We start from the raw sequence: 22,657 nt of genomic DNA on the forward strand, positions 1-22,657 counted from the left end.
ATTACAGCCTTGGTTCAAACATGGACAAAAGAGCTGAACTCCCCAGGCGAGGTGAGAGTGACTGCCCTTGACATTAAGGCCGCATTTGAATGAGTGTGGCATCAAAGAGCCCTAGCAAAACTGGAGTCAATGGGAATCAGGGGGAAAACTCTTCACAGGTTGGAGTCATACCGAGCACATAGGAAGGTGGTTGTGGTTGTTGGAGGTCAGTCATCTCAGCTTCAGGACATCACTGCAGGAGTTCCTCAGGGTAGTGTCCTCAGCCTAACCAATCTCAGCTACTTCATCAATAACCTTCCTTCCATCATAAGGTCAGAAGTGGGGATGCTCGCTGATTGCACGATGTTCAGCACCATTCATGACTCCTCAGACACTGAAGCAGTCCATGTCCAAATGCAGCAAGACCTGGACAATATCCACACTTGGGCTGACAAGTGGCAAGTAACGTTCATGCCACACAAGTGCCAGGTAATGACCATCTCCAACAAGAGATAATCCAACCATCGTCCCTTGATGTTCAATGGCATTACCATCACTGAATCCCTCACTATCAACAGCCTGGGGTTACCATTGACCAGAAACTGAACTGGACTAGCCATATAAATATTGTGGCTACAAAGAGCAGGTCATAGGCTAGGAATCATGTGATGAGTAACTCACCTCCTGATTCCCCAAAGCTTGTCCACCATCTACAAGGCACAAGTCAGGAGTGTGATGGAATACTCTCCACCTGCCTGGATGAGTGCAGCTCCCCCAACACTCAAGAAGCTTGACACTGTCCAGCCCACTTGATTGGCACCACATCCAGAAACGTTCACTCACTTCACCACCAAAGCACAGTAGCAGCAGTGTGCACCATCTACAAGATGCACTGTAGGAATTCACCAAGGCTCCTTCGATAGTGCTTTCCAAACCCACGGCCATTACTATCTAGAAGGACAAAGGCAGCAGATAGGTGGGAACACCACCACCTGGAAGTTCCCCTATAAGTCACTCACCATCCTGACTTGGAAATATATCACTGTTCCTTCACTGTTGCTGGGTCAAAATCCTGGAACTTCCTTCCTAACAGCACTGTGGGTGTACCTACACCACATGGACTGCAGCGGCTGAAGAAAGCAGCTCACCACCTTCTCAAGGCGACGAGGGGTGGGGAATAAACATTGGCCCAGCCAGTGAAGGCCACATCCCATGAATGAATAAAAAAATAACTAGAAGCATATTAAAACACAGGAACAGGAGTGGGTCATTCAGTCTGATAGAGCTTGCTTTGCTGTTTTTGTTAGACATGGCAGCTGTATCTTTTTAATTTCAGTTGCCTGCCTTTTCTCCATTCCCTTTTAATATCTTTACTTCAGAGAAATTCCCTTACTTGCCAAATAATTCTGACTTTTAAACATTTCAATTATTTCTGCATCTTGGATATATTCCCATTTCCAAATCCAAGCGATAAAACTCCAGCACCAATCCCTGAGGGACAAGGCTTGTCACTAATTATCAATCCAAAAATATCACTTTATCAACAAATCTCTGCCTGCTCCCTCCCAACCTGTTTTTTTAAAAATTGTTTATGCCACAAGACTGTCCTGAAATGCATTACTATGCCCAATTTTGGTTTCCCTATCTAAGAAAAGATATACTTTGCCTTAGAAGCGGTACAGGGAGGGTTCACTAGATTCGTTCTTGGTATGAGAGGCTGAGCAATTGAGGCCTGTATTCTCTATAGAAGAATGAGAGGTGATCTCATTGAAACATCCAAGATTTTGAAGGGGCTTGACAGGGTAGATACTGAGAGGCTCTTTCCCCTGGCCCGGGGAATCTAAAACATGGGCACAGCCTCGATCATTGTGGGCTAAAATGAGGAGAAATTTCTTCTGTCAGAGTCATACCTAGCACAAAGGAAGATGGTTGTGGTTGTTGGAGGTCAATCATCTCAGCTCCAGGACATCACAGCAGGAGTTCCTCAGGGTGGTGTCCTCAGCCCGACCATCTTCAGCTGTTTCATCAATGACCTTCCTTCCATCATAAGGTCAGAAGTGGGTATGTTTGCTGATGATTGCACAACGTTCAGCACCATTCGCAACTTCTCAGGTACTGAAGCAGTCCATGTCCAAATGCAGCAAGACCTAGACAATATCCACACTCAGGCTGACAAATGGCAAGTAACATTCACGCCACACAAATGTCAGGCAATGACCATCTCCAACAAGAGAAAACCCAACCATCACCCCTTGATATTCAATGGCATTACTATCACTGAATCCCCCACTATCAACATCCTGGGGTTACCATTGACCAGAAACTGAACTGGACTAACCATATATATACTGTGGCTACAAGAGCAGATCAGAGGCTAAGAATCGTGTGATGAGTAACTCACCTCCTGACTCCCCAAAGCCTGTTCACCATCTACAAGGCACAAGTCAGGCGTATGATGGAATATTCATCACTTGCCTGGATGAGTGCAGCTCCAACAACAGTCAAGAAGCTTTACACCATCCAGGACAAAGGAGCCCATTTGATTGGCACCATGTTCACAATCATTCACTCCCCCCACCACCGATGCACAGTAGTAGCATTGTGTACTGTCTACAAGATGCATTGCAGGAACTAACCAAGGATCCTTCAACAGTACCTTCCAAACCCATGATCGCTGCCATCTAGAAGCACAAGGGCAGCAGATGGTTGGGAGCACCATCGCCTGCACGTTCCCCTCCAAGCCACTCACCATCCTGACTTGGAAATATATCGCCGTTCCTTCACTGTCACTGGGTCAAAATGCTGGAACTCCCTTCCTAACAGCACTGTGGGTGTACCTACACCACATGGACTGTAGCAGTTCAAGAAGGCAGCTCACCACCAACTACTCAAGGACAACTAGGGATGGGCAATAAATGCTGGCCCTGCCAGCAATGCCCACATCCCGTGAATGAATATCAAAAAAAAAATCAAAAGTATAATTACTTCATTCCTCCCCCCTTAACTTTTCTGTACATTTTGTATCTACAAGGATATTCATCTCATGACATTAGAATACTTATATAGGTCATGAAATTGCAAGTTCAGTCTTTCAGGTGTTTTCCTGATCCGTGTGGAACATCGTAGCTCTATGACTTCCGATTCTTTGACAGAAACCACTTTCTCGGAACCACATAAACATCAGGTGCCTCATGAGACACAAGATGAGCAGTCAAGATGGTATTCTATTATGGGGTGCACGAGAAGAAGTTTCTTCACAAGGAAGGGGACCACTCTTTGTAGAGCTACACAGTGTCCATCCGGGAATCTTATGAATGAAGACGATAGTGCGAGGTTATCTTTGGTGGCTGGGAGTGGACATCGATATTGAGAAGGTGGTAAAACGCTGTGTGCAATGCCAACAATTACAAAAGTTGCTGGCGGCAGCCCCATTACATCCATGGGAGTGGCCTAGTAGACCCTGGATGAGTTAGCCCATGCATTATGTCGGTCCTTTTCTTAGAAGCATGTTCAGTGTCGTCCACTCCGACAGAGACATTGGGCATGTCAATCCTTGACTGAGCAACTTCAACAGGAACCATTGGTTCAGCAATGGTTACAGGTGGAACATCATGATGTTGGGGTATCTCCCTTCTTCTTAAATGATTCACATGCTTATGAGCGATCCGGCCCTCCACTTCCACATGGTACGACAATGGTCCGGTCACAGAGTTTACTTTACCAGGTAACCACTTCAGTCCTCCACCGAAATTCCTTACATATACTGCTTCTCCAACAGTAAATTCTCACTCACGCCTGTGCAAATCATGAGTCGCTTTTTGGTTCCATTTACATTTCTCCACCTTCCCCTCCAAATTGGGAAGTATCAGGCTTAGTCTTGTTTGAAGATGGCACCTCATCAATAATTCTGCAGGTGTTGCACTTGTCATAATGTGGGGGGTTGTTCTATAGTGAAATAGGAAATGAGCAAGTTTAGTTTCCAATGATTGACTTGTTAACTTTTTCATTCCTGCATTAAAAGTTTGTATTCCTCTTTCTGCCAGTCCATTAGATGACAGATGGTATGGTGCAGTCTTCACATGGTTGATACCATTCAGGCTAACAAACCTTTGAAATTCAGCGCTAGTAACGCAGTGTTATCTGAGATGATTACTTCTTGCAATCCATGGATGGCAAAGTTTTGGCATTGTTTTTTTAATAGTAGCGCCTGACGTTGGCAACTTAACTTCACAAACATCCAACCACTTGGAATAAGCAGCTATAATCAGTAGAAACATGCTTCTAAGAAAAGGACCGACATAATGCATGTGCAAACTCATCCAGGGTCTACTAGGCCACTCCCATGGATGTAATGGGGCTGCCGCCAGCAACTTTTGTAATTGTTGGAATTGCACACTGCGTTTTACCACCTTCTCAATATCGATGTCCACTCCCAGCCACCAAAGATAACCTCACACTATCGTCTTCATTCATAAGATTCCCAGATGAACACTGTGTAGCTCTACAAAGAGTGGTCCCCTTCCTTGTGAAGAAACTTCTTCTCGTGCACCCCATAATAGAATACCATCTTGACTGCTTATCTTGTGTCTTCAGATGAAAAATGGCTTCAATTCGTCAGAGACAGGTTCCTGGAACCATCCACGTGACACTTGGTCTCTCACTTGAGACAGGACTAGATCACAATTTGTCCAGTTTCTTATCTGCCTGGCACTGCCTGGTGACGAATCCAGGAAATTCATCACTAACACGAGTTCCTGTGGGATTGGGACAAGTTCATCATTCTCTTGCAAAGGGAGGCGAATTAGGGCATCAGCATTGGCTATATGAATTCCTGGTCTATGCACAGAGCTGTGTTTGTATGCTGCCAAAATTAGGGCCCATCTTTGAATTCGTGTGGAAGCTATGGGGAGTGATAGCCTTTTCCTCGCTAAACAGGCCCAAAAGTTGCTCATGGTCTGTTACTATCGTGAAATGTCACCCATGCACACATTGGTGGAATTTTTTTTACACCAAAAATAATCAACAGACCTTACTTTTCAATCTGAGAATATCCTTTTTCAACTGTGCTAAGTGTCTTGGATACATAGCCTATCGGCCTCTTTGTACCGTGGTCCATCTTGTGAGGTAACACAGCTCCCACTCCATTGGGGGACGCATCGCTAGTTAGCACCAATTCATTTGTCAGGTCATTGTACACTAACAAATTTGAAGAGTGCAAGGTCTATTTTACTTTCTTGAAGGCTTCTTCTTGGGGTGACTTCCAAATCCAGCACTGGTTTTTCTTTAGCAGTGAATGTAGAGGGGTCAGGGCCATTGATAAATTTGGTAGAAATCGGCCATAATAATTTACCATCCCTAAAAATGATTTAAGTTCAGAGGTGTTCTTAGGTGCAGGTGCCTCTCTGATTGCTTTAACCTTTTCTTCAACAGGGTGTAACTCTTGGGCATTTACCCGGTGGCCCAAATAAATTCTTCATTTGCCTGAAATGTGCATTTTCCTTCTTTGGGCGCACTCCTGCTTCTAAAAATCATTTCAGGACTTCCTCTAGATTAGCCAAGTGCTCCTTTTCTGTGAATCCAGTTATCAGTATGTTGTCCATGTAGACCACAACTTGAGGTAGTCCTTGTAGCAAGCTCTCCATTGTCCTCTGACAAATGGTACAGGCCAAAGAAACACCAAAGGGCAGGCATGGCTATTGATATAACCCTTTGTGGGTGTTTCTGGTCATAAGTTCTCGGAAGACATCATCCAGTTCCAGTTGCTGATATACATGACTCATTTCAAGCTTTGTATATGTTGTCTCTCCTGCTAGTTTTCAATCATGGTAGTAGGGTACCTGTCCAGTGTGGTTGCTCTGTTGACCATTGGTTTATAGTCCCCACAGATCCGGATGGTCTGATCTGTTTTAAGGACAGGGACTATGGGTGCTGCCCATTCTGAGAACTGAACCGCTTTTATGACAACCAATCTCGCCACACAATTCAGCTCGGCGTCAACCTTCTCTCTCAGGGTGTATGGCACTGGTCTTGCTTTCAAGAAGCAAGAGGTTGCTTCCAGGTCCATGTAAATCCTGGCCTGTAGGCATTGGATTTTTCCCAGTTCATCCTTGAAGATTGTGTCTTTTTTTTTAGCAGCTCTGGCAGTCCTCTCGTTCGCAATTAGAAGATTTTGGACCAGTTTAGTTTAATCTCTTTCAACTAATCACAACCTAGAAGACTTAGTTCCTCACCTTTCACCACCATCACTGTTGGTTTTGCTGTTTGGTGTCTATAAGGAACAATTACTCTGGCAATACCTTTTACCTGGATTTTTTCACCTGTGTACATTTTCAACTTGGCAGAAGTTTGTTCCAAATTTAACTGTTGAGCACTTTTATTTAACTACCTGACAGTGTGGTCTCCTACTACAGTGGTAGAAGCACCATTGTCTACTTCCATTTTTAATGGTATACCCTTCACTTGCACTGTAACAAATATTAGCTCTGTCTTCCCAACTTTCATGTTGAATAAGGAATAAATGTCAAAATTGTTTGTTTCTGGCTCCTCCACACTGTATACTTCATTGGACTTGGTTTGTTGCATGGAAGCCTGTTTTAATCTTGCTTCGCAATGTTTCAATATGTGTCCTCTTTTGCGACAAAAGTAACACTCCAGCTTTTTAAATTGCCAATTGTTTGGAGTATGAATGTTTCCATGTTGATAAAAATTAGTTTTCGAATTTGCTGCTAATCTGTTTCTTCTAAATTTTCAGCCAGCGGAGCTGTTTCCACTTTGCGGTGGAGTCCCGACTTTTCGTGCCACTTTCGGCTGATTGCTCCTGCCCAACTAGGAAAATGGCGCCAGTTTGCGCACTTTGAATCGCTTGTGAATCCCTTACAGTGCTTTCCATCACAAGCGCTATTTCTAACACTTTCTTAAAATCAAGATCCACTTCAGCCAGCAATCTTCGCTAAATAGCATCTTCTTGCACACCACAGACCAAACAATCTCTGAGCCTGTCATTCAGGGTTTCACCAAAATCACAATATTCCATTAATTGTTTTGATTTCGCCACGTGGGTAGCAATTGTCTTCCCCGGGGCTCTATTCCATGAATTGAACCTGAACCTCTGCATTGCAACTGAGGGCTTGGGTTGAAATTTAACAATTTACTAAAGGTCTTCGAAGCTGGGGCACTGGGGGCCATGGAGCTTCGAATTAAACTGTAGGTCTTCCTCCCACAAATATACAGAAGAATCACTCTCCTCTTTTCCTCCTCCCGTGATTTTGTTGGCTTGAAAGTAGAATGCAAGACATTCTATATATTGAGACCAGTTGTCTGTGGTTGGTTCAAAGGGGTTGATTCTGCCAAACAGTGGCATCTCAGATAAGTATATCTTCTTTCTTTTTAATGAACTTAGATACTCACAATCACTGGGTGAGGGACAGTACCAGATCTTATTTATCCTTGTTGCCAGTTTGTTATAGAGTTGATTTTCCAGGCAACTTTTCTTGGTGGAAACGTTGAACTTTATTTACAAGACAGCAACAACAGCTACATGTATGCACCTAACTCTAAGACTAAACAATAACTCTTCCCTTGAGGTTCCCCATGCTGCTAACTGATTGGTTTACAGAGATCATGTGATCTTACAACACAGGACTATTCTTAAAGCTACAGTCCTATGTTTATCAGAATTATAATTACTACAGTAAGGTTCAACATTGGACTGGAGACCTATCAGATCAATATTATTCAATTACTCACAGGGTTAATTCATTGAACCACCAGATAGGAATAAGAGGCATATTCCAATTTTAGGTTCAAAATCATTGATGTATTTAAATGGCTGCCACCTCATGCAATGGGCCCTGGTTCAGGGTTGGGAACTGGATCATTTCTTAATATGAAAGCAGTAAATAGGAATTGGAGAAGGATTAATACCTGTTTAATGAATAGACTTCCGAGGAATTTAGAATAACTAAGGACAAAATAGGTATGAGATATGGGATGAAACAATACAAGTTCTGATGGTTAATTTCTTTATTCTTTCTTTATTCTTTCCCTGCTGTCTCAGATCCTCACTAGATGGACATGTGGTTCAGATGCAGTTATAATTGGACAGCCCTGATCTTGCAAATTGCATTTTCATCAGTAGCTAAAAAAAAATAAAAGCAGGAATTTCATGACTTCTGGCAATGGTGCAGGATTGGTGCTATAGTTTTACAGCTCTATCCCTCTCCTATGCTTATCTCTAAAATGACTCCATTGCTGGTGGAAAACAGGTTTTAATGTTACAGCTCTATTTCTGACCTACATTCCCTTCTAGTGAGGCTCCATGCTGGCTGTGGAATGGCTTCTTAGAACTCAAATCATTTTGATCCTGAGTCTCATGACTATTCTGCTCTCTGTTTGGGTTTTGAAATGGAACATTACTGCATGGTCTTTCTGGCTTGCTGTAGTCTTGTGACCTCTGCCATGAGGCACTCTCTTGGTAGGATGTCATTTTAGATCAGTTCAATAAAGACAGACACTGAGAAAGCACTGCAACATGAAACATGGCAATCAGGAGTGGGATTTAAGATAGTTTTGAAATGCTGGAAATTCTGCAGAGAAGCCACAGCTCAGAAAGGCATGCAGAAATGTTCAAATCTGCTGAAAGCTACTGAAAAAAAGACAAGGGAAAGCAAACTCAAACCAAAGGCTGCAACAAAAATACTGGATGAGTGAACATGGCTGTAAACTTTCCCCTCCCAGCTCCTGTAGAAATAAAAGGTGATATGTGATAGAACTTGCAGTGGCAAAACTATGAGATTTAATTAACAAGCCAGAGCCAATAATAGTAGCTACACTTCTAACACTGTTGGGGAGGGACTGCTACAAATTGTATCTAACTGACAAACAAAGAAAAAAGACATCAGAAATTTTGAAAGCCTTGAACACACATTTTGAGCCCTGAGCAAATGACGCATATGAATGCTATGTATTCAACACTAGAGTTCAAAATGAAAATGAACAAATAGATTAGTATGTAACTGTGGTAACACAGCTTGCAGACTCATGTGAATTTGGACAGCTAAAAGAGGATCTGATTAAAGATCGATTAGTCTTAGGCCTATAAGACCCCTTAGTGAGAGCAGATCTACTGCAAGAGGAGAAACTTACACTTAAGAAAGCAATAAACATATATAGAAATGTGGAAGCTGTAAAACATCAGCTAGAGCACACATATGGCAGAATAGACCAGGAGATACATTATGCTGAGAGATTTCCTGGCCAAAAAGAGCAGAACAATCATGGACAAAGGGCAGGATGCAAATACTGCAGGTGACATCATACAAAGGAAAAGAAGGATTGCCCAGTTTGGGGAAAACACTACTTTAATTGCAATAAGCCGAATCATTTTGCAAACAAGTGTTTGGCTGGAAAGAAGCAAAACAACCTATGCAGGTGGCCACTGGCAAATATCAGCATACAGCCTGATGATATATATACATAATACAACATGTTGGTTCTGTCAAGTCTATAGGTAATAAACGGTTTATGACTGTTAGAATGATGATCGCAGAAGAGCATCAAGTGAACAACAAGTGCCAGATAGACACTGGTGCATCATGCAACATCATGACCTTCACAGACCAGTGCAAAGTGGCTCAACATGGCGATCTGAAAATGAAGCCCTCAAAACTAAAGTTGAGGTTTTATGATGGCACAATACTCATACCGAGAGGACAAATTATGCTGAGAGCCCAATGCAAAGGCAGGAATGAAGATCTGGAGTTCCAGATCATAGATGGCATGCAACAGCCACTCATCTCAGCCGGAGCAAGTCTAAAGCTTATAATTTGTCCTCTCGGTATGAGTATTGTGCCATCATAAAACCTCAACTTTAGTTTTGAGGGCTTCATTTTCAGATCGCCATGTTGAGCCACTTTGCACAGGTCTGTGAAGGTCATGATGTTGCATGATGCACCAGTGTCTATCTGGCACTTCTCGTTCACTTGATGCTCTCCTTCTGCGATCATCATTCTAACAGTCACAAACTGTTTATCACCTATAGATAATCCTGAACGTGCCAGAGATTTACAACATGTCACAGCACGTAAAAGCATTGACTGTCGAACAGATCCTAGAGAAGTACAACGATGTGTTTGCAGGGTTGGGATCTCTACATGGAGAATATCATCTTGAAATGGAGGAGAGTGTAGGACCAATTCAGCATCTGCCGAGAAGAGTTCCAGCTGATCTCAAGCCCAGCCTAAAAACAAGATAGAAGAGCTGGAAAAGAAGGGAGTCACCAAGAAAGTGACAACTCCTACAGACTGGATTAGCAGCATGGTAGCAGTGAAACACCCTGGAAAGCTGAGAGTATGCTTAGACATAAAGGATCTAAATAAAGTGTTGAAGAGATCTCACTAGCCCATACCAAAAATTGAAAGAATTTTACCACAACTTGCCAAGGCAAAGATCTTTACTACCCTAAATGTGAAGGATGTTACCAGTAAGTGAAGATGGATGACAGGAGCAGCTTTCTAACTACATTCTGAATGCTGTTCAGGAGATACAGATGGTTGTGCATACGTATGGCATTTCCACGGCTCCAGAAGAGAATCAACGCTGACAGCTTGAGATAGTTAGTGATCTTCCCGGAGTAGAAACATTAGTGGGTGATCTATTAGTCCATGGATGTGGAGACACAATGGAAGAAGCCATAGCTGACTATGATCATACGACTTCTAGAGAGAGCTCACCAGATGAACCTAAAGCTGAAGAAGAAAAAATTGCAACTGAAGATGCCCAATGTCAAGTACTGGCAGCAAAAGGTCTTCACCTGGATCCTGACAAGGTGAGAGCTGTAGCAGCGATACAGCAACCAACAAGTGTGAAAGCAGTGGAACAATTTGTTGGATTTGTGAACTATTTAGCAAAATTTTTGCCCAATTGTTGGAGTGTGAGCAATTGTGCAGGCTCACTATCAGAGAGGTGCAATGGTACTGGGGCACAAAACAAAAAGCAGCATTCACCAGTGACGGCAACACCAGTGCTGAAGTACTATGATGTCAATGATGAAGTCACCTTGCAGTGTGATGCCAGCAAGACACGTCTCTGAGTAACCCGAATGCAGCAAGGATAAATTGTCATATTTGCATCCATGGCACTAACATAAATGGAATGATGCCATGCTCAGATCGAGAAAAAGTGCATGGCTATTGTTTTTGCCTGTGAGCATTTTCATCAATAACTACTTGGGGGAGACAAAGTAACAGAGGAGTCTGACCACAAGTCACTTCAAACCATTTTTTTTCAAACTGCTATTATCTGCTCCAAAGTGTTTGCAAAGAATGTTACTTTGTTTACAGAGATATCATTTGGATGTGACATACAAGCAAGGGAAACAGATGTACATCACTGACAAGCTATTGAAAGCAGCACTCCCCATGAAGAAAGTTGAGGACGCTGAAGCAGAATGTGAAAGCTTCTAGATTCAAAGTGAAGCAGCAGCTCAACATGATTTGGAAGTCATCAGCCCAACAGAGATATTGAATCTGGCAGATGAGCACCTTGCTCAAATCAGGTGAACTACCCAATAAGATGCAACTCTTCCAGCCCTCCAAGAAGTAGCGATGAAAGCATGGCCCGAGAGCATTAAAGACACATCTGTGGTCACAAGAGCATATTGGGCATATCGAGATGAATTGACAGCCCAAGATGGCACCATGTACAAAGGAAATAGAGTAATTATCCCTAAGGAGATGAGAGGGGAGATACTGAAGCATATCCTTGCAAGCCATCAAGAAATTGAATCAAGTCTGAGAAAGACAAGAGAAGTGCTCTACTGGCCAAACATGAGCAATTAAATTAAAGACCATGTTGGCCAATAAGGTGCTTGTAATGAGTACCAAGCTAAGCTTGCTAGAAAGCCACTGATGATGATATATGACATCCCAGACAGACCGTGGATGAATCTGGGAGTAGACTTCTTCATTCAAGCAGGAACTGATTATCTTATCATGGTAGACTACTACTCTGACTACTGGGAGTCAGACCAGATGACTTCAAAGATGACAGGAGAAATAATGGAATGCCTGAAAGCACATCTCAGTTGGTACGACATTCCAGACATTGTGATGAGTGGCAATGGCCCAGTGTTCACGAGTGAAGAGTTCAGTCGCTTCACAAAGGATTGGGAAATTCAACACTATACATCGGCCAGGGTTTTCCATGCCCGCAGGCGTCGGGCATGTTAGGTGGTGTGAGCAGACAATATTGGGCGATCGGTTTTAGGATGGCGTGAAACTCAGCCTGGCAAAGGCCAGCCGTGTTTTCCGCCATCGGACATTGGGAGTCTCATTGTGTCACGCACCATTGTCATCTGCTGCATCCTTTACAACCTAGCACTGCAACGGGGGCAACGACTTGGCTGAGGAGGAGATGGAGGAGCTAGAGGTCTCCTCTGATGAGGAGGACGCCGACGGGGATGAGTGTGAGGAGATTCTCAGAGGCGATAATGACAGGGATGAGGCCCTCGCACTGACTAGACAAGGTAGGCGCATCCGAGAGGCCCTCATAGCTGCTAGATTTGTGGAGAATGATGACAGTATGCAATGAGGTGACCCCACAGATCCTCACTTTGCATCTATGAACATTTAACTCCAGTCTGGCTTATGGCAGGGCAAATACCCTCTTGTGAGAATGCTCTCATCATGGAGCTGCAATAGAGGCCCTAACAGTCGCTTGATTGCAGGAGGATGATGACAACATGCAGTGAGGACACTCCATAGATCTTCATATAGCCTCTGAGAATGTCTGACTCCTGTCTATCCAGGGGCAGCTCACGTGTGCTCTGTGATCAGGATCATATCATGGAGACGTAGCCAGAAAACTTTAGAAGCATCTGCTCCTTTGTCCGCCTTCAGCACCTGAGCTCTTCAGGAGCACAATGTCGCTGTCAGAGATGCTGAAGAGATGAGGGCCAGCCCCAACTTAAAGGTGCTGAGAGCACAAAGAGAGAATGACCGAACTTGGTGGTGCCTGCCACTACATTCTGGCAGCAATGACAAGCATCATTGAGGTGTAGGCATCAGTAATGTTTCCAGGGAGTGAGAGATCGGACCATCACTTTGGTCTGAAGGCTGCACAGAGCACAGGGAAGAGGCCCTGGACTGAGACATTTGGAGGGTCCCGGCCTGCTTTCGGGGTGTGGCAGTGGCACCCTCTTCGGCCTGTGAAGCTGGAGCTGGTGAGGTCACAGGAAGAGGGCATTTTGGATGGGCCGGAGACTCCCGGAGTCACCTGGATGGATGGCCCTGGGGTGTGCACCAGCTGATCCTCCTCCCTATGGGTGCCCGAGGGCCTCAGGCTGACTCCTCGAGCAGAAGGGGTAGCTGGAGTGAGATCGAGTTGGAGGCCAACTATGGCATCAGCCATGGAGTTCAGCCAGTGCAGCAATGCCGGAGCGACGTCCTGGACCAAGGTCTCCATGGCAGCCGCCATCCTACCAGTATTGACCTTGGTGCATTGGCATGCTGGCGCTATCACCTCAATGTGAAGGCTGACGGACTCCTCCATCGTGCCTTTCAATCTGAGGAGTGCAGCAGACATCCCTTCCTGATGTTCCTGAGCTTGCCTTTGCAGCTTCAGCAACTAAGGTATGGCCGAGTCCAGAGGCTCCTCATCTGACTCAGGCTCAGCAAATTATTGGCCTCCGGCAGTCCTCTGAGTGCCGGACACTAGGCAAGTATCTGCCACCACCTGCTGTTGATCAGTGTGATGTGCTCACCAGGTTGTGATCCCGAGGCTATTCTAAAGCTAGGTCCCACTGAGGTGTGTGTCTCCGCACTGGTGGAGGGCCTGGGTGAGTGTGAGTGATGGGACTTCAAGGAGGGTGCCTTCAGATTCCTCCTCAGAGGTTTCCTCGGGGCTTGATTGGAGGCCCTGGGTCATGGACCCCATAGGCTATTTGGCAGATGTGCCTGTGAAAGCAAAAGGAGATAATTAGTGCATGGCAGTGGCCTGTGAAAGAGAACACATCACTCACGGCATGGTTGTCTGATGGATGTTGCACTGCTGTATCCTCACTTGGTAGAGCAGCGCTGACCTCACCGTCAGCACAGGATCAGTCCAGATCACCGCCGGCCAGCTGGATGGCTCTGTTTTTAAAGCTCGTGAGGGCCTGAATTTCAGGCATTCCTCCAACGGTCTGCAACCTCTCCTTGTTGTGTGCCAGCTTGTCCTGCATGAATAGAAATGGAGAAATTGTAAGCAGGACACCTGCCAGGCCAGATGATAAGGATGCCTGGCATGGGTGGGTGGTGAGTGGTCCCTTGGATAGGATGAGGACAATGATGGTGAGTGTGAGAGACTGAATGGTGGTGTCCCTTGAACCGGCAGTGAGTGAGATCCCTGTGGATGTGTGCTGGGTTTGTCAGTATAAGAATTGAGGGTGATGAGAAGAGTGACTTACCCTGGCGGAACAGAGGAGATCATTCATCCTCTTATGGTACTGGCTTGCTGTCCTCCTTTTAAGGATGTGGCACTGACCACCACTGCTACTGCCTCCCAAGCTGGTTGGTCATGCCGCTGCCCATTATATGGCTAGAGTGGGAGTAGAGGATATCCTGGACGGATTCCACAGCATCCAAAAGACGTTCCAGTCATGCATCGCTAAACCTGGGGGCTGCAGTCTTTTAGCCTTTCGTGGACATCTTCCCTGCAGCAGTTGTGGGCTGGAAGCATTGAGATGTGTGCACATAGCTGGAGTTTAAATATGGCACCTGGCATGATGAAGTGGCGAGGTGATGGTGGGCAGGCAAATGAAAGCCTGCCCACAAAGGAAACGGCGTGTTTAAATAAATAATGTGGGAATTTAGGACGATGCGACATGGAAACCAATCATTCCAGCCGGTGGGTAAAACATCATTTTACCTGCTCACCACCGCACTTAGTGCAAATCTGGGACGATTCCACCCATCATTTCTGCACTATTCCCAGTCGAATGGAAAGGCTGAGGTGGCAGTGAAAATCAGTAAAATAATCATCAAGAAATCAAGCAAATCTAGCCCAGTTGTATACAGGCAATCATCGTGTGGAGAAACACACCAATTGAAGGCATGGAAAGTAGTCCAATCCAAACAGTAATGTCACACCACACAAATTACTCTTCCAATAGCAAAAAAAAACAGCTAAAGCCAGAAGTACTAACAGGCATGAGTGAAAAAATCAAGGTGAAATGACAGAACGCCAAATCTCATTGTGACAAGACTGCCAAACTACTGTCAGAACTGAACACTGGACAGCTAGTCAGGTGCAAACCCACAACACTCTCAACACGAGTCAGCCCATATGGAAACTTGGGACATGTGTAGAGAAGTTGTCACCTCGATTGTATGCAGTGGAAGTGAGCAACTACACATACCAGCGCAACCACTGGCATATATGCACAACTAGCGAAACTGTTCTTTGCAGTTGGCCGGTCAGGGCGAAGGGACCTCACCAGCTGTACTGAGTACAGAGCTACCGTCAATCCCAGAGGTCCATGGTTCCCCAACAACGGCAATGGAATAGCACGGAGCATTACTCAGGCAAACCGCCAATGACAACGCGCACGTGTACCATTAAGAGAGTTACATAATTTAAAGACTATGTATACAATGCAGGTACAGGGACTGACTAGAAGAAGAAACAGTTGTTTATGCATGAGAACAGTGGGTGTATAGTGAGTAACTTGGGCAATTCAGTTATACATAACTGTGCACGCAAATTTGTCCTTAGTTTGTGAGGAAAAAGAGGATGTTTGTATCTTGTTTGTTATGAAAAAGGTGACTTTCGGTTTTTGAAATGCAACATTACTACATGTCCTATTTGGCTTACCATAATCCTGTGACATCACTCTCACAAGAAGATACCAGTTTAGATCAGTTCAACAAAGACAGACACTTGAGACAGGACTGCAATCTTTGAACACAAAACACTCTCTGGTTTTAGAAAAGGTGCATATTTGAGTGATGAGAGTGATAAACATTGTTCAGATTAGTTCTGAAACAGGAACTGGAGAATTCAGCAAAGTTTCATTTCATGGTCTTTCCTAAATTTTACAACTGTAAATCATAAGGTTGTAATGGCTACTTATATGTAGCTGACACCATTATCTGATTTGACTTTTTTCATATCTTCCTCCCCCTACACCCTTCTCTCTCACAGATATACACAAATGCATGCAAAGAAATTAAACAAAATTTTACAGTCAAAATTTGCATGCAATTAATTATCCAAAAATATTTTCATGTCAGCATTGACAGCAAATACAGATTTTTTTTTTAACCTGACATTCATTGTTCCATTGATCAAGGACAGGAAGTGTTGCAAAGAATTTAGAATACAAACCTCAGGCAGCAATGATGGGTCATTCTGAAGCAAAAGGAAACGTAGTTCATTCATGTCCAGTCCCTGGAGCTGATTAATGCAAATGATTTTCCAGTTGTGCAAATTACAGATGCCATGGGAATATTTGCAAGTATTGCTAAAAGGAATAAAACACAACTATTTCATGGAAAAAACTTGCAATGCATTTTTGTCACTTCCTTATCAAGAATCTATGCCTAGACTTTCCTACAGGTGGGAATCCTTCTAGAGTATGCGTTTGCCGCATGCTCATTTGGTCCAGATAGAAGATCTCTGGTGGGCCCAACTGCAATATTTTTACTATTCTTATGGTTGTGCCAAGCTATGGTGGAGATACTAAAATATGGTTTCCAAACACTGATCCGCACTAAGACTGCCTATTTCCACCTTGTTACATCACCAATTCCATTTGTGCAAGATGCTGGATGCAGTAGAAAAATAGCTCCCTTATACTTGCTGACTCCTACCATGTCCTTGGATCGGCATGGACAAGATGGGCTGAATGGTCTCCTTCTGTGCTGTAACTTTTCTATGGTTCTATGGTTCTATGTCCCTATTGCTGGACTCTCGCTCAGCATGTTCTGCCAACTACCTGGGACATGTTAGAATACAGTCCAATATTTCAGAATAGCAAAAACAGACAGAACTAAATCATGGCTGCTGGAGGCCAAGGATCTACCACATGAAGGTCTGACACTTCCCTTATCTTCTTTAACGTCTTGGTCTTCATTTATGGTGATAGACTGTCAACCAATATTCATTGCAAGCCCACCAATTCCCACAGCTACCTCGACTACAGCTTCTCACAACGTGCTTCCTGTAAGGACTCTAACCCATTCTCCCAGTTCTTCCACCTTTGTTGCATCTGTTCAGATGATGCCACCTTCCAAAACGGCACTCCTGACTTGTCTTCCTTTTTCCTTAACCAAGGGTTCCTTCCCACTGTGGTTGACAGGGCCCTCAACCTTGTCTGACCCATCTCCTGTGCCTCTGCCCTCACCCCTTCCCCTTCCTCCCAGAATGATGATAGGGGCCCCCTTGTCCTCATCTTTCACCCCAACAGCCTCCGCATTCAAAGGATCATCATCCTCTATTTCCACCAACTCCAGCATGATGCCACCACCAAACACATCTCCCACCATCACCTCCATCCCTGTCAGCATGCCATAGGGACCATTCCCCCTGGGACACCCTGGTCCACTCCTCCATCATCCCTAACTCCTCATCCCCTTCTCACAGCACCTTCCCATGCAACTGCCTCCTCCCTCCTCACCATCCAAGGGCCCAAACACAACTTTCAGGTGAAGCAGCGCTTCACTTGCACCTTCTCCAATTTAGTCTACAGTATTCGCTGCTCCCAATGCAGTCTCCTCTATAATGGGGAGACTAAACTTAGACTGAATGACCGCTTTGCGGAACACCTTCACTCAGTCCAGAGGCATGACCCAGACCTTCCTGTCACTTGCCATCTCAATATAGCATCTTGCTCTCATGCCCACATGTTCATCCTTGGCCTGCTTCAGTGTTCTAGTGAAGCCTAGCACAAACTGGAGGAACAGCACCTCATCTTCTGATTAGGAACTTCTGGACTTAACATTGAGTTCAACAACTTCAGACCATGAACCCTCTCCTCCACCTTTACCCCTTGTTTAATCAATTTTTTTCATTTATTTACTTTTATTTATTTATTCATTTTTTAAATCCCTTTTCCCCAATCTCCACCACTCCCCACACAGGGCCCCTGTCACTTGTTTCTATGTTGTGCTTTCACAGAGCACGGACCCATGTTCTGCTATTAACACAATCTGCTATTTTTCTTTCATGCCACTATCACTACTTTCTTTAGTTTTGTCTTGTGTCCATGACACCTTTGTCAATCTCTCCCGAGCTCCCACCTATCCCTGACCTTCTATTTTGCTCCACCTGCTCCACCCCCTCTTAAACAGTATAATATCCATCACATTTCTACTTGTCTTCAGCTCTGAAGAGTGATACAGACTCAGAATGTTAACTCTGTTTCTTTCTCCACAGATGCTGCTAGATCTGGAGTTTTTACAGCATTTTCTGTTTTTATTTCAGATTTCCAATATCCGCAGTATTTTGCTTTTAACACTAAATGTTATCTATCCTGAACTCTAACATCCAGAATTAACATGAGTTAAACATGAATTAACAGGCAAATTGTGGTCGATTATAAACTATAAATTGCGCTGTAAATGGCAGATAAAGCTAAGATAGGTCTGTGAATTGGCTCAGCAATCCACTCAGTTTTTTGTGATCAGAGTCACAAAGACCTTCAAACTCTGTCCTCCTCATAAATAAATACAGGAAGGGCTTAAAAGGATTTAAAAAATTGATTCTAATTTATTAAAATTACATTTTAACTTTAAAAATTTGTAAGTTTTGTTTTACAGTTCTGAAAGTTCTTGAAGATTGAGATATATTTGTTTAACTTAAGGCTCAGGCAGCATTATGTTGGTACTAAATAAGTCAAAGTTCAACTGAGGACATTAGTATGTTTTGTACACTTTAATCTTAACATAAAGAAAGCTTGTTCTTCCTCTTGGAAGAACCATAGTTTAAAAACATATTTTGCACCTTTTTGATCTCCAGGTTTGTGGAGCTAAGACAACCCCAAATATATAAACTGACTGACTAAACAAATATATCTCAAACTTCAAGAACTTTCAGAACTGTAAAACAAAACTTACAAATTTTTAAAATTAAAATGTAATTTCAATAAATTAGAATCAATTTTTTTATCCTTTTAAGCCCTACCTGTATTTATTTATGAGGAGGACAGAGTTTGAAGGTCTTTGTGACTCTGATCACAAAAAATTGAGTGGATTGCTGAGCCAATTCACAGACCTATCTTAGTTTTATCTGCCATTTACAGTGCAATTTATAGTTTATAATCGATCACAATTTGCCTGTTAATTCATGTTTAACTCATGTTAATTCTGGATGTTAGGGTTCAGGATAGATAACATTTAGTGTTAAAGGCAAAATACTGCAGATATTGGAAATCTGAAATAAAAACAGAAAATGCTGGAAATAAGGAATCTCAGCTCCTCTCCTTGGAACTCGTCTGATTCCCAGTCAACAACATGTACAACCAACACAAGTTTTACAGAATAAAAATAAAAATACCTGGAAAAACTCAGCAGGTCTGACAGCATTTGCAGAGAGGAACACAGTTAACGTTTCGAGTCTTTTCAACAGAACTAAGGAAAAATAGAAAAGAGGTGAAATATAAGCTGGTCTAGGGGGTACTGGGACAGGTAGAGCTGGATAGAGGGCCAGTGATAGGTAAAGATAGCCAAAAGATGTCATAGACAAAAGGACAAAGAGGTGTTGAAGGTGGTGACATTATCTAAGGAATGTGCTAATAAGTGACATTAAGGGTAGAAAGCAGGACGAACAAGGTACAAATAGCCCTAGTGGGGGTGGGGTGGGGGCAAGGGATCGAAATAGGCTCAAAGGTAGAAATAAAACAATGGATGGAAATACATTTAAAAATAACGGAAATAGGTGGGAAAAGAAAAATCTATATAAACTATTGGAAAAAAGGAGGATCGGAAAGGGGGTGGAGATGGAGGAGAGAGTTCATGATCTAAAATTGTTGAACTCAAGCTTCAGTCCAGAAGGCTTTCAAGTGCCTAGTCGGAAGATGAGGTGCTGTTCCTCCAGTTTGCGTTGAGCTCACTGGAACATTGCAGCAGGCCAAGGATGGACATGTGGGCATGAGAGCAGGGTGGAGTGTTGAAATGGCAAGCGACAGGGAGGTCTGGGTAATGCTTGCGGACAGACCAAAGGTGTTCCACAAAGCAATCACCCAGTCTGCATTTGGTCTCTCCAATGTAGAGGAAACTGCTTTGGGAGCAGCGAATGCAGTAGACTAAATTGAGGGAAGTGCAAATGAAATGCTGCTTCACTTGAAAGGAGTGTTTGGGCCCTTGGACAGTGAGGAGAGGGGAAGTAAAGGGGCAGGTGTTGCACCTGGTGCAGTTGCATGGGAAGGTGCCGTGGGAAGGAGTTGAGGTGTAGGGGGAGGTGAGGAGTGGACCAGCGTGTCACAGAGGGAACGATCCCTGCGGAATGCCACCAGGGGGTGAAGGGATGATGTGTTTGGTGGTGGCATCATGCTAGAGTTGGCGGAAATGGCGGAGGATGATCCTTTGAATGCGGAGGCTTGTGGAGTGATAAGTGAGGACAAGGGGGACCCTATCATGGTTCTGGGAGTGGGAGGGAGAGGAAAGTGTGAGGGTGGATGCACGGGAGATGGGCTGGATACAGCTGAGGGCCCTGTCAATCACTGTGGGTGGAAAACTTCGGTTAAGGAAGAAGGAAGACATGTCAATGGAACTGTTTTTGAAAGTGGCATCATCAGAACAGATGCAACGGAGGCGAAGGAACTGAGAGAATGGGATGGACTCCTTACAGGAAGCGGGGTGTGAGGAGCTGTAGTCGAGGTAGCTATGGGAGTCGGTAGGCTTGTAATGGATATTGATGGACAGTCTATCACCAGAAATTGAGACAGAGAGGTCAAGGAAGGGAAGGGAAGTGTCAGAGGTGGACCATGTAAAAATGATGGAGGGGTGGAAATTGGAAGCAAAATTAATAAATTCTTCCAGGTCTAGATGAGAGTATGAAGCAGCACGGAAGCAATCATCGATGTACCGGAGAAAGAATTGTGGGAGGGGGCCGGAGTAGGACTGGAATAAGGAATGTTCCTCATACCCCATAAAGAGACAGGCATAACTGGGGCCCATGCGGGTACCCATAGCCATACCTTTTATTTGGAGGAAGTGAGAGGAGTTTAAAGAGAAATTGTTCATTGAGAGAACAAGTTCAGCCAGGGAGAGTAGTGGTGCATGGGGATTGTTCGGGCCTCTGTTCAAGGAAGAAGCGAGGAATAGGCTGATACTATCGGTCTGCCGGGACAGTCCTGTTTGTGGATTTTGGGTAGGAGGTGGAAGCGGGCCGTCCGAGGTTGGGAGACAATGAGGTTGGAAGCTGTGGAAGGAAGATCTCCAGAAGAATTGAGATCAGTAACAGTCCTGGAAACAATGGCTTGATGTTCAGTGGTGGGGTCATGGTCTAGGGGGAGGTAGGAGGAAGTGTCTGCGAGTTGACACTCAGCCTCTGTAAGGTCAGTGCGCCAGACAATAACAGCACCACCCTTGTCAGCAAGTTTGATGACAATGTCAGGGTTGGACCTGAGAGAACAGAGTGCAGCACGTTCAGAGAGAGAGAGATTAGAGTGGGTGAGAGGAGCAGAGAAATTTAGATGACTGATGTCACGCTGACATTTCTCAATGAAAAGATCTAGAGAAGGTAAGAATCCAGAGGGAGGGGTCCAGGTGGAGGGAGAATATTGGATGTGGGTGAAAGGATCCGTTGAATGGGTAGAGGACTCCTGCCCAAAGAAGTGACCTCGGAGACAAAGGCGGCAGAAGAAGAGTTCAGCATCGTGCTGAGCCCGAAATTCATTGAGATGAGGGCACAAGTTTTACAGGCATGGTCTTCAGCACAAATGGTAGACGCCTGCAGAACCTGCTCAACTCAGTTTGGATGGGGTAGACCCACCAATGTTGTCTTCCAGTAACAAAAACAGTTGCAGCAACTTATTTTCAGCTTCTGGATCTGGACTGTCTTTTTCAACCTGCTTGTACTGAATCAGTGGACTCAACAAGCTTGGATTGCTGTGTGTTCTTTTCTTTCTTTCAACAAATTTTAGTTTCAATTTCCCAATGCCAGCTTCCTCCTGATTTCTTTAGAGACTGCGAAGTTCAGTTTCACGTCCAGGTTTGCCTTTCCTGCTTCCCTTTCAGTTCAGCTCCTGTTTTGAGGTAGGCACCTGCCTCAAAAATATACAAATTAAATTTAAAAATATAGGCCCAGAACTTCTGATCTCTGGATGGTCGTACCCTGGAGGTATCTTCCAAGATGCAATGAGGGACCCCTCAGAGGTTCCCATGGACTGACTACATGGGACTTGCCCGGGAAGCCTGGGAAACCAGGGGATCGGGAAGCCTACAAAGATCAACAGAGGACAACTAAAAAAGAAATAAGGAGGGAGAAGATTAAATATGAGGGTAAACTAGCCAGTAATATAAAAGAAGATTGCAAGAGTTCTTTTAGATATATAAAGGGTAAGAGAGAGGCAAAAGTGGACATTGGGCCACTGGAAAAATGATGTTGGAGAAGTAGTAGTGGGGAACAAAGAAATGGCAGAGGAACTGAATAGGTACTTTGCGTCAGTCTTCACAGTGGAAGACATGAGTGACATCCCCAA

The 22,657-nt window shown here is 44.2% G+C and overlaps 1 protein-coding gene across 2 annotated transcripts in view; it reads right to left on the reverse strand.

Annotated features, from left to right (window-relative positions):
- LOC121293135 (protein mono-ADP-ribosyltransferase PARP12-like) overlaps positions 1-22,657 on the reverse strand; it is an 85,973-nt gene that overhangs the window by 60,106 nt on the left and 3,210 nt on the right. The window contains exons 1-2 of one of the 2 annotated variants that reach the window (XM_041215865.1): positions 21,949-22,077; positions 16,342-16,477 (exon numbers count right to left, since the gene is read on the reverse strand). In XM_041215865.1, the coding sequence (XP_041071799.1) occupies positions 16,342-16,395 (54 nt within the window). In that variant the 5' untranslated portion in view covers positions 16,396-16,477; positions 21,949-22,077. Of the gene's footprint in view, positions 1-16,341; positions 16,478-21,948; positions 22,078-22,657 lie in introns of those variants that run through there. The other variant, XM_041215864.1, reaches the window with a different exon arrangement.

Source organism: Carcharodon carcharias, chromosome 21 (genome assembly GCF_017639515.1).
Source record: "Carcharodon carcharias isolate sCarCar2 chromosome 21, sCarCar2.pri, whole genome shotgun sequence".
NCBI lineage: Eukaryota > Metazoa > Chordata > Chondrichthyes > Lamniformes > Lamnidae > Carcharodon > Carcharodon carcharias.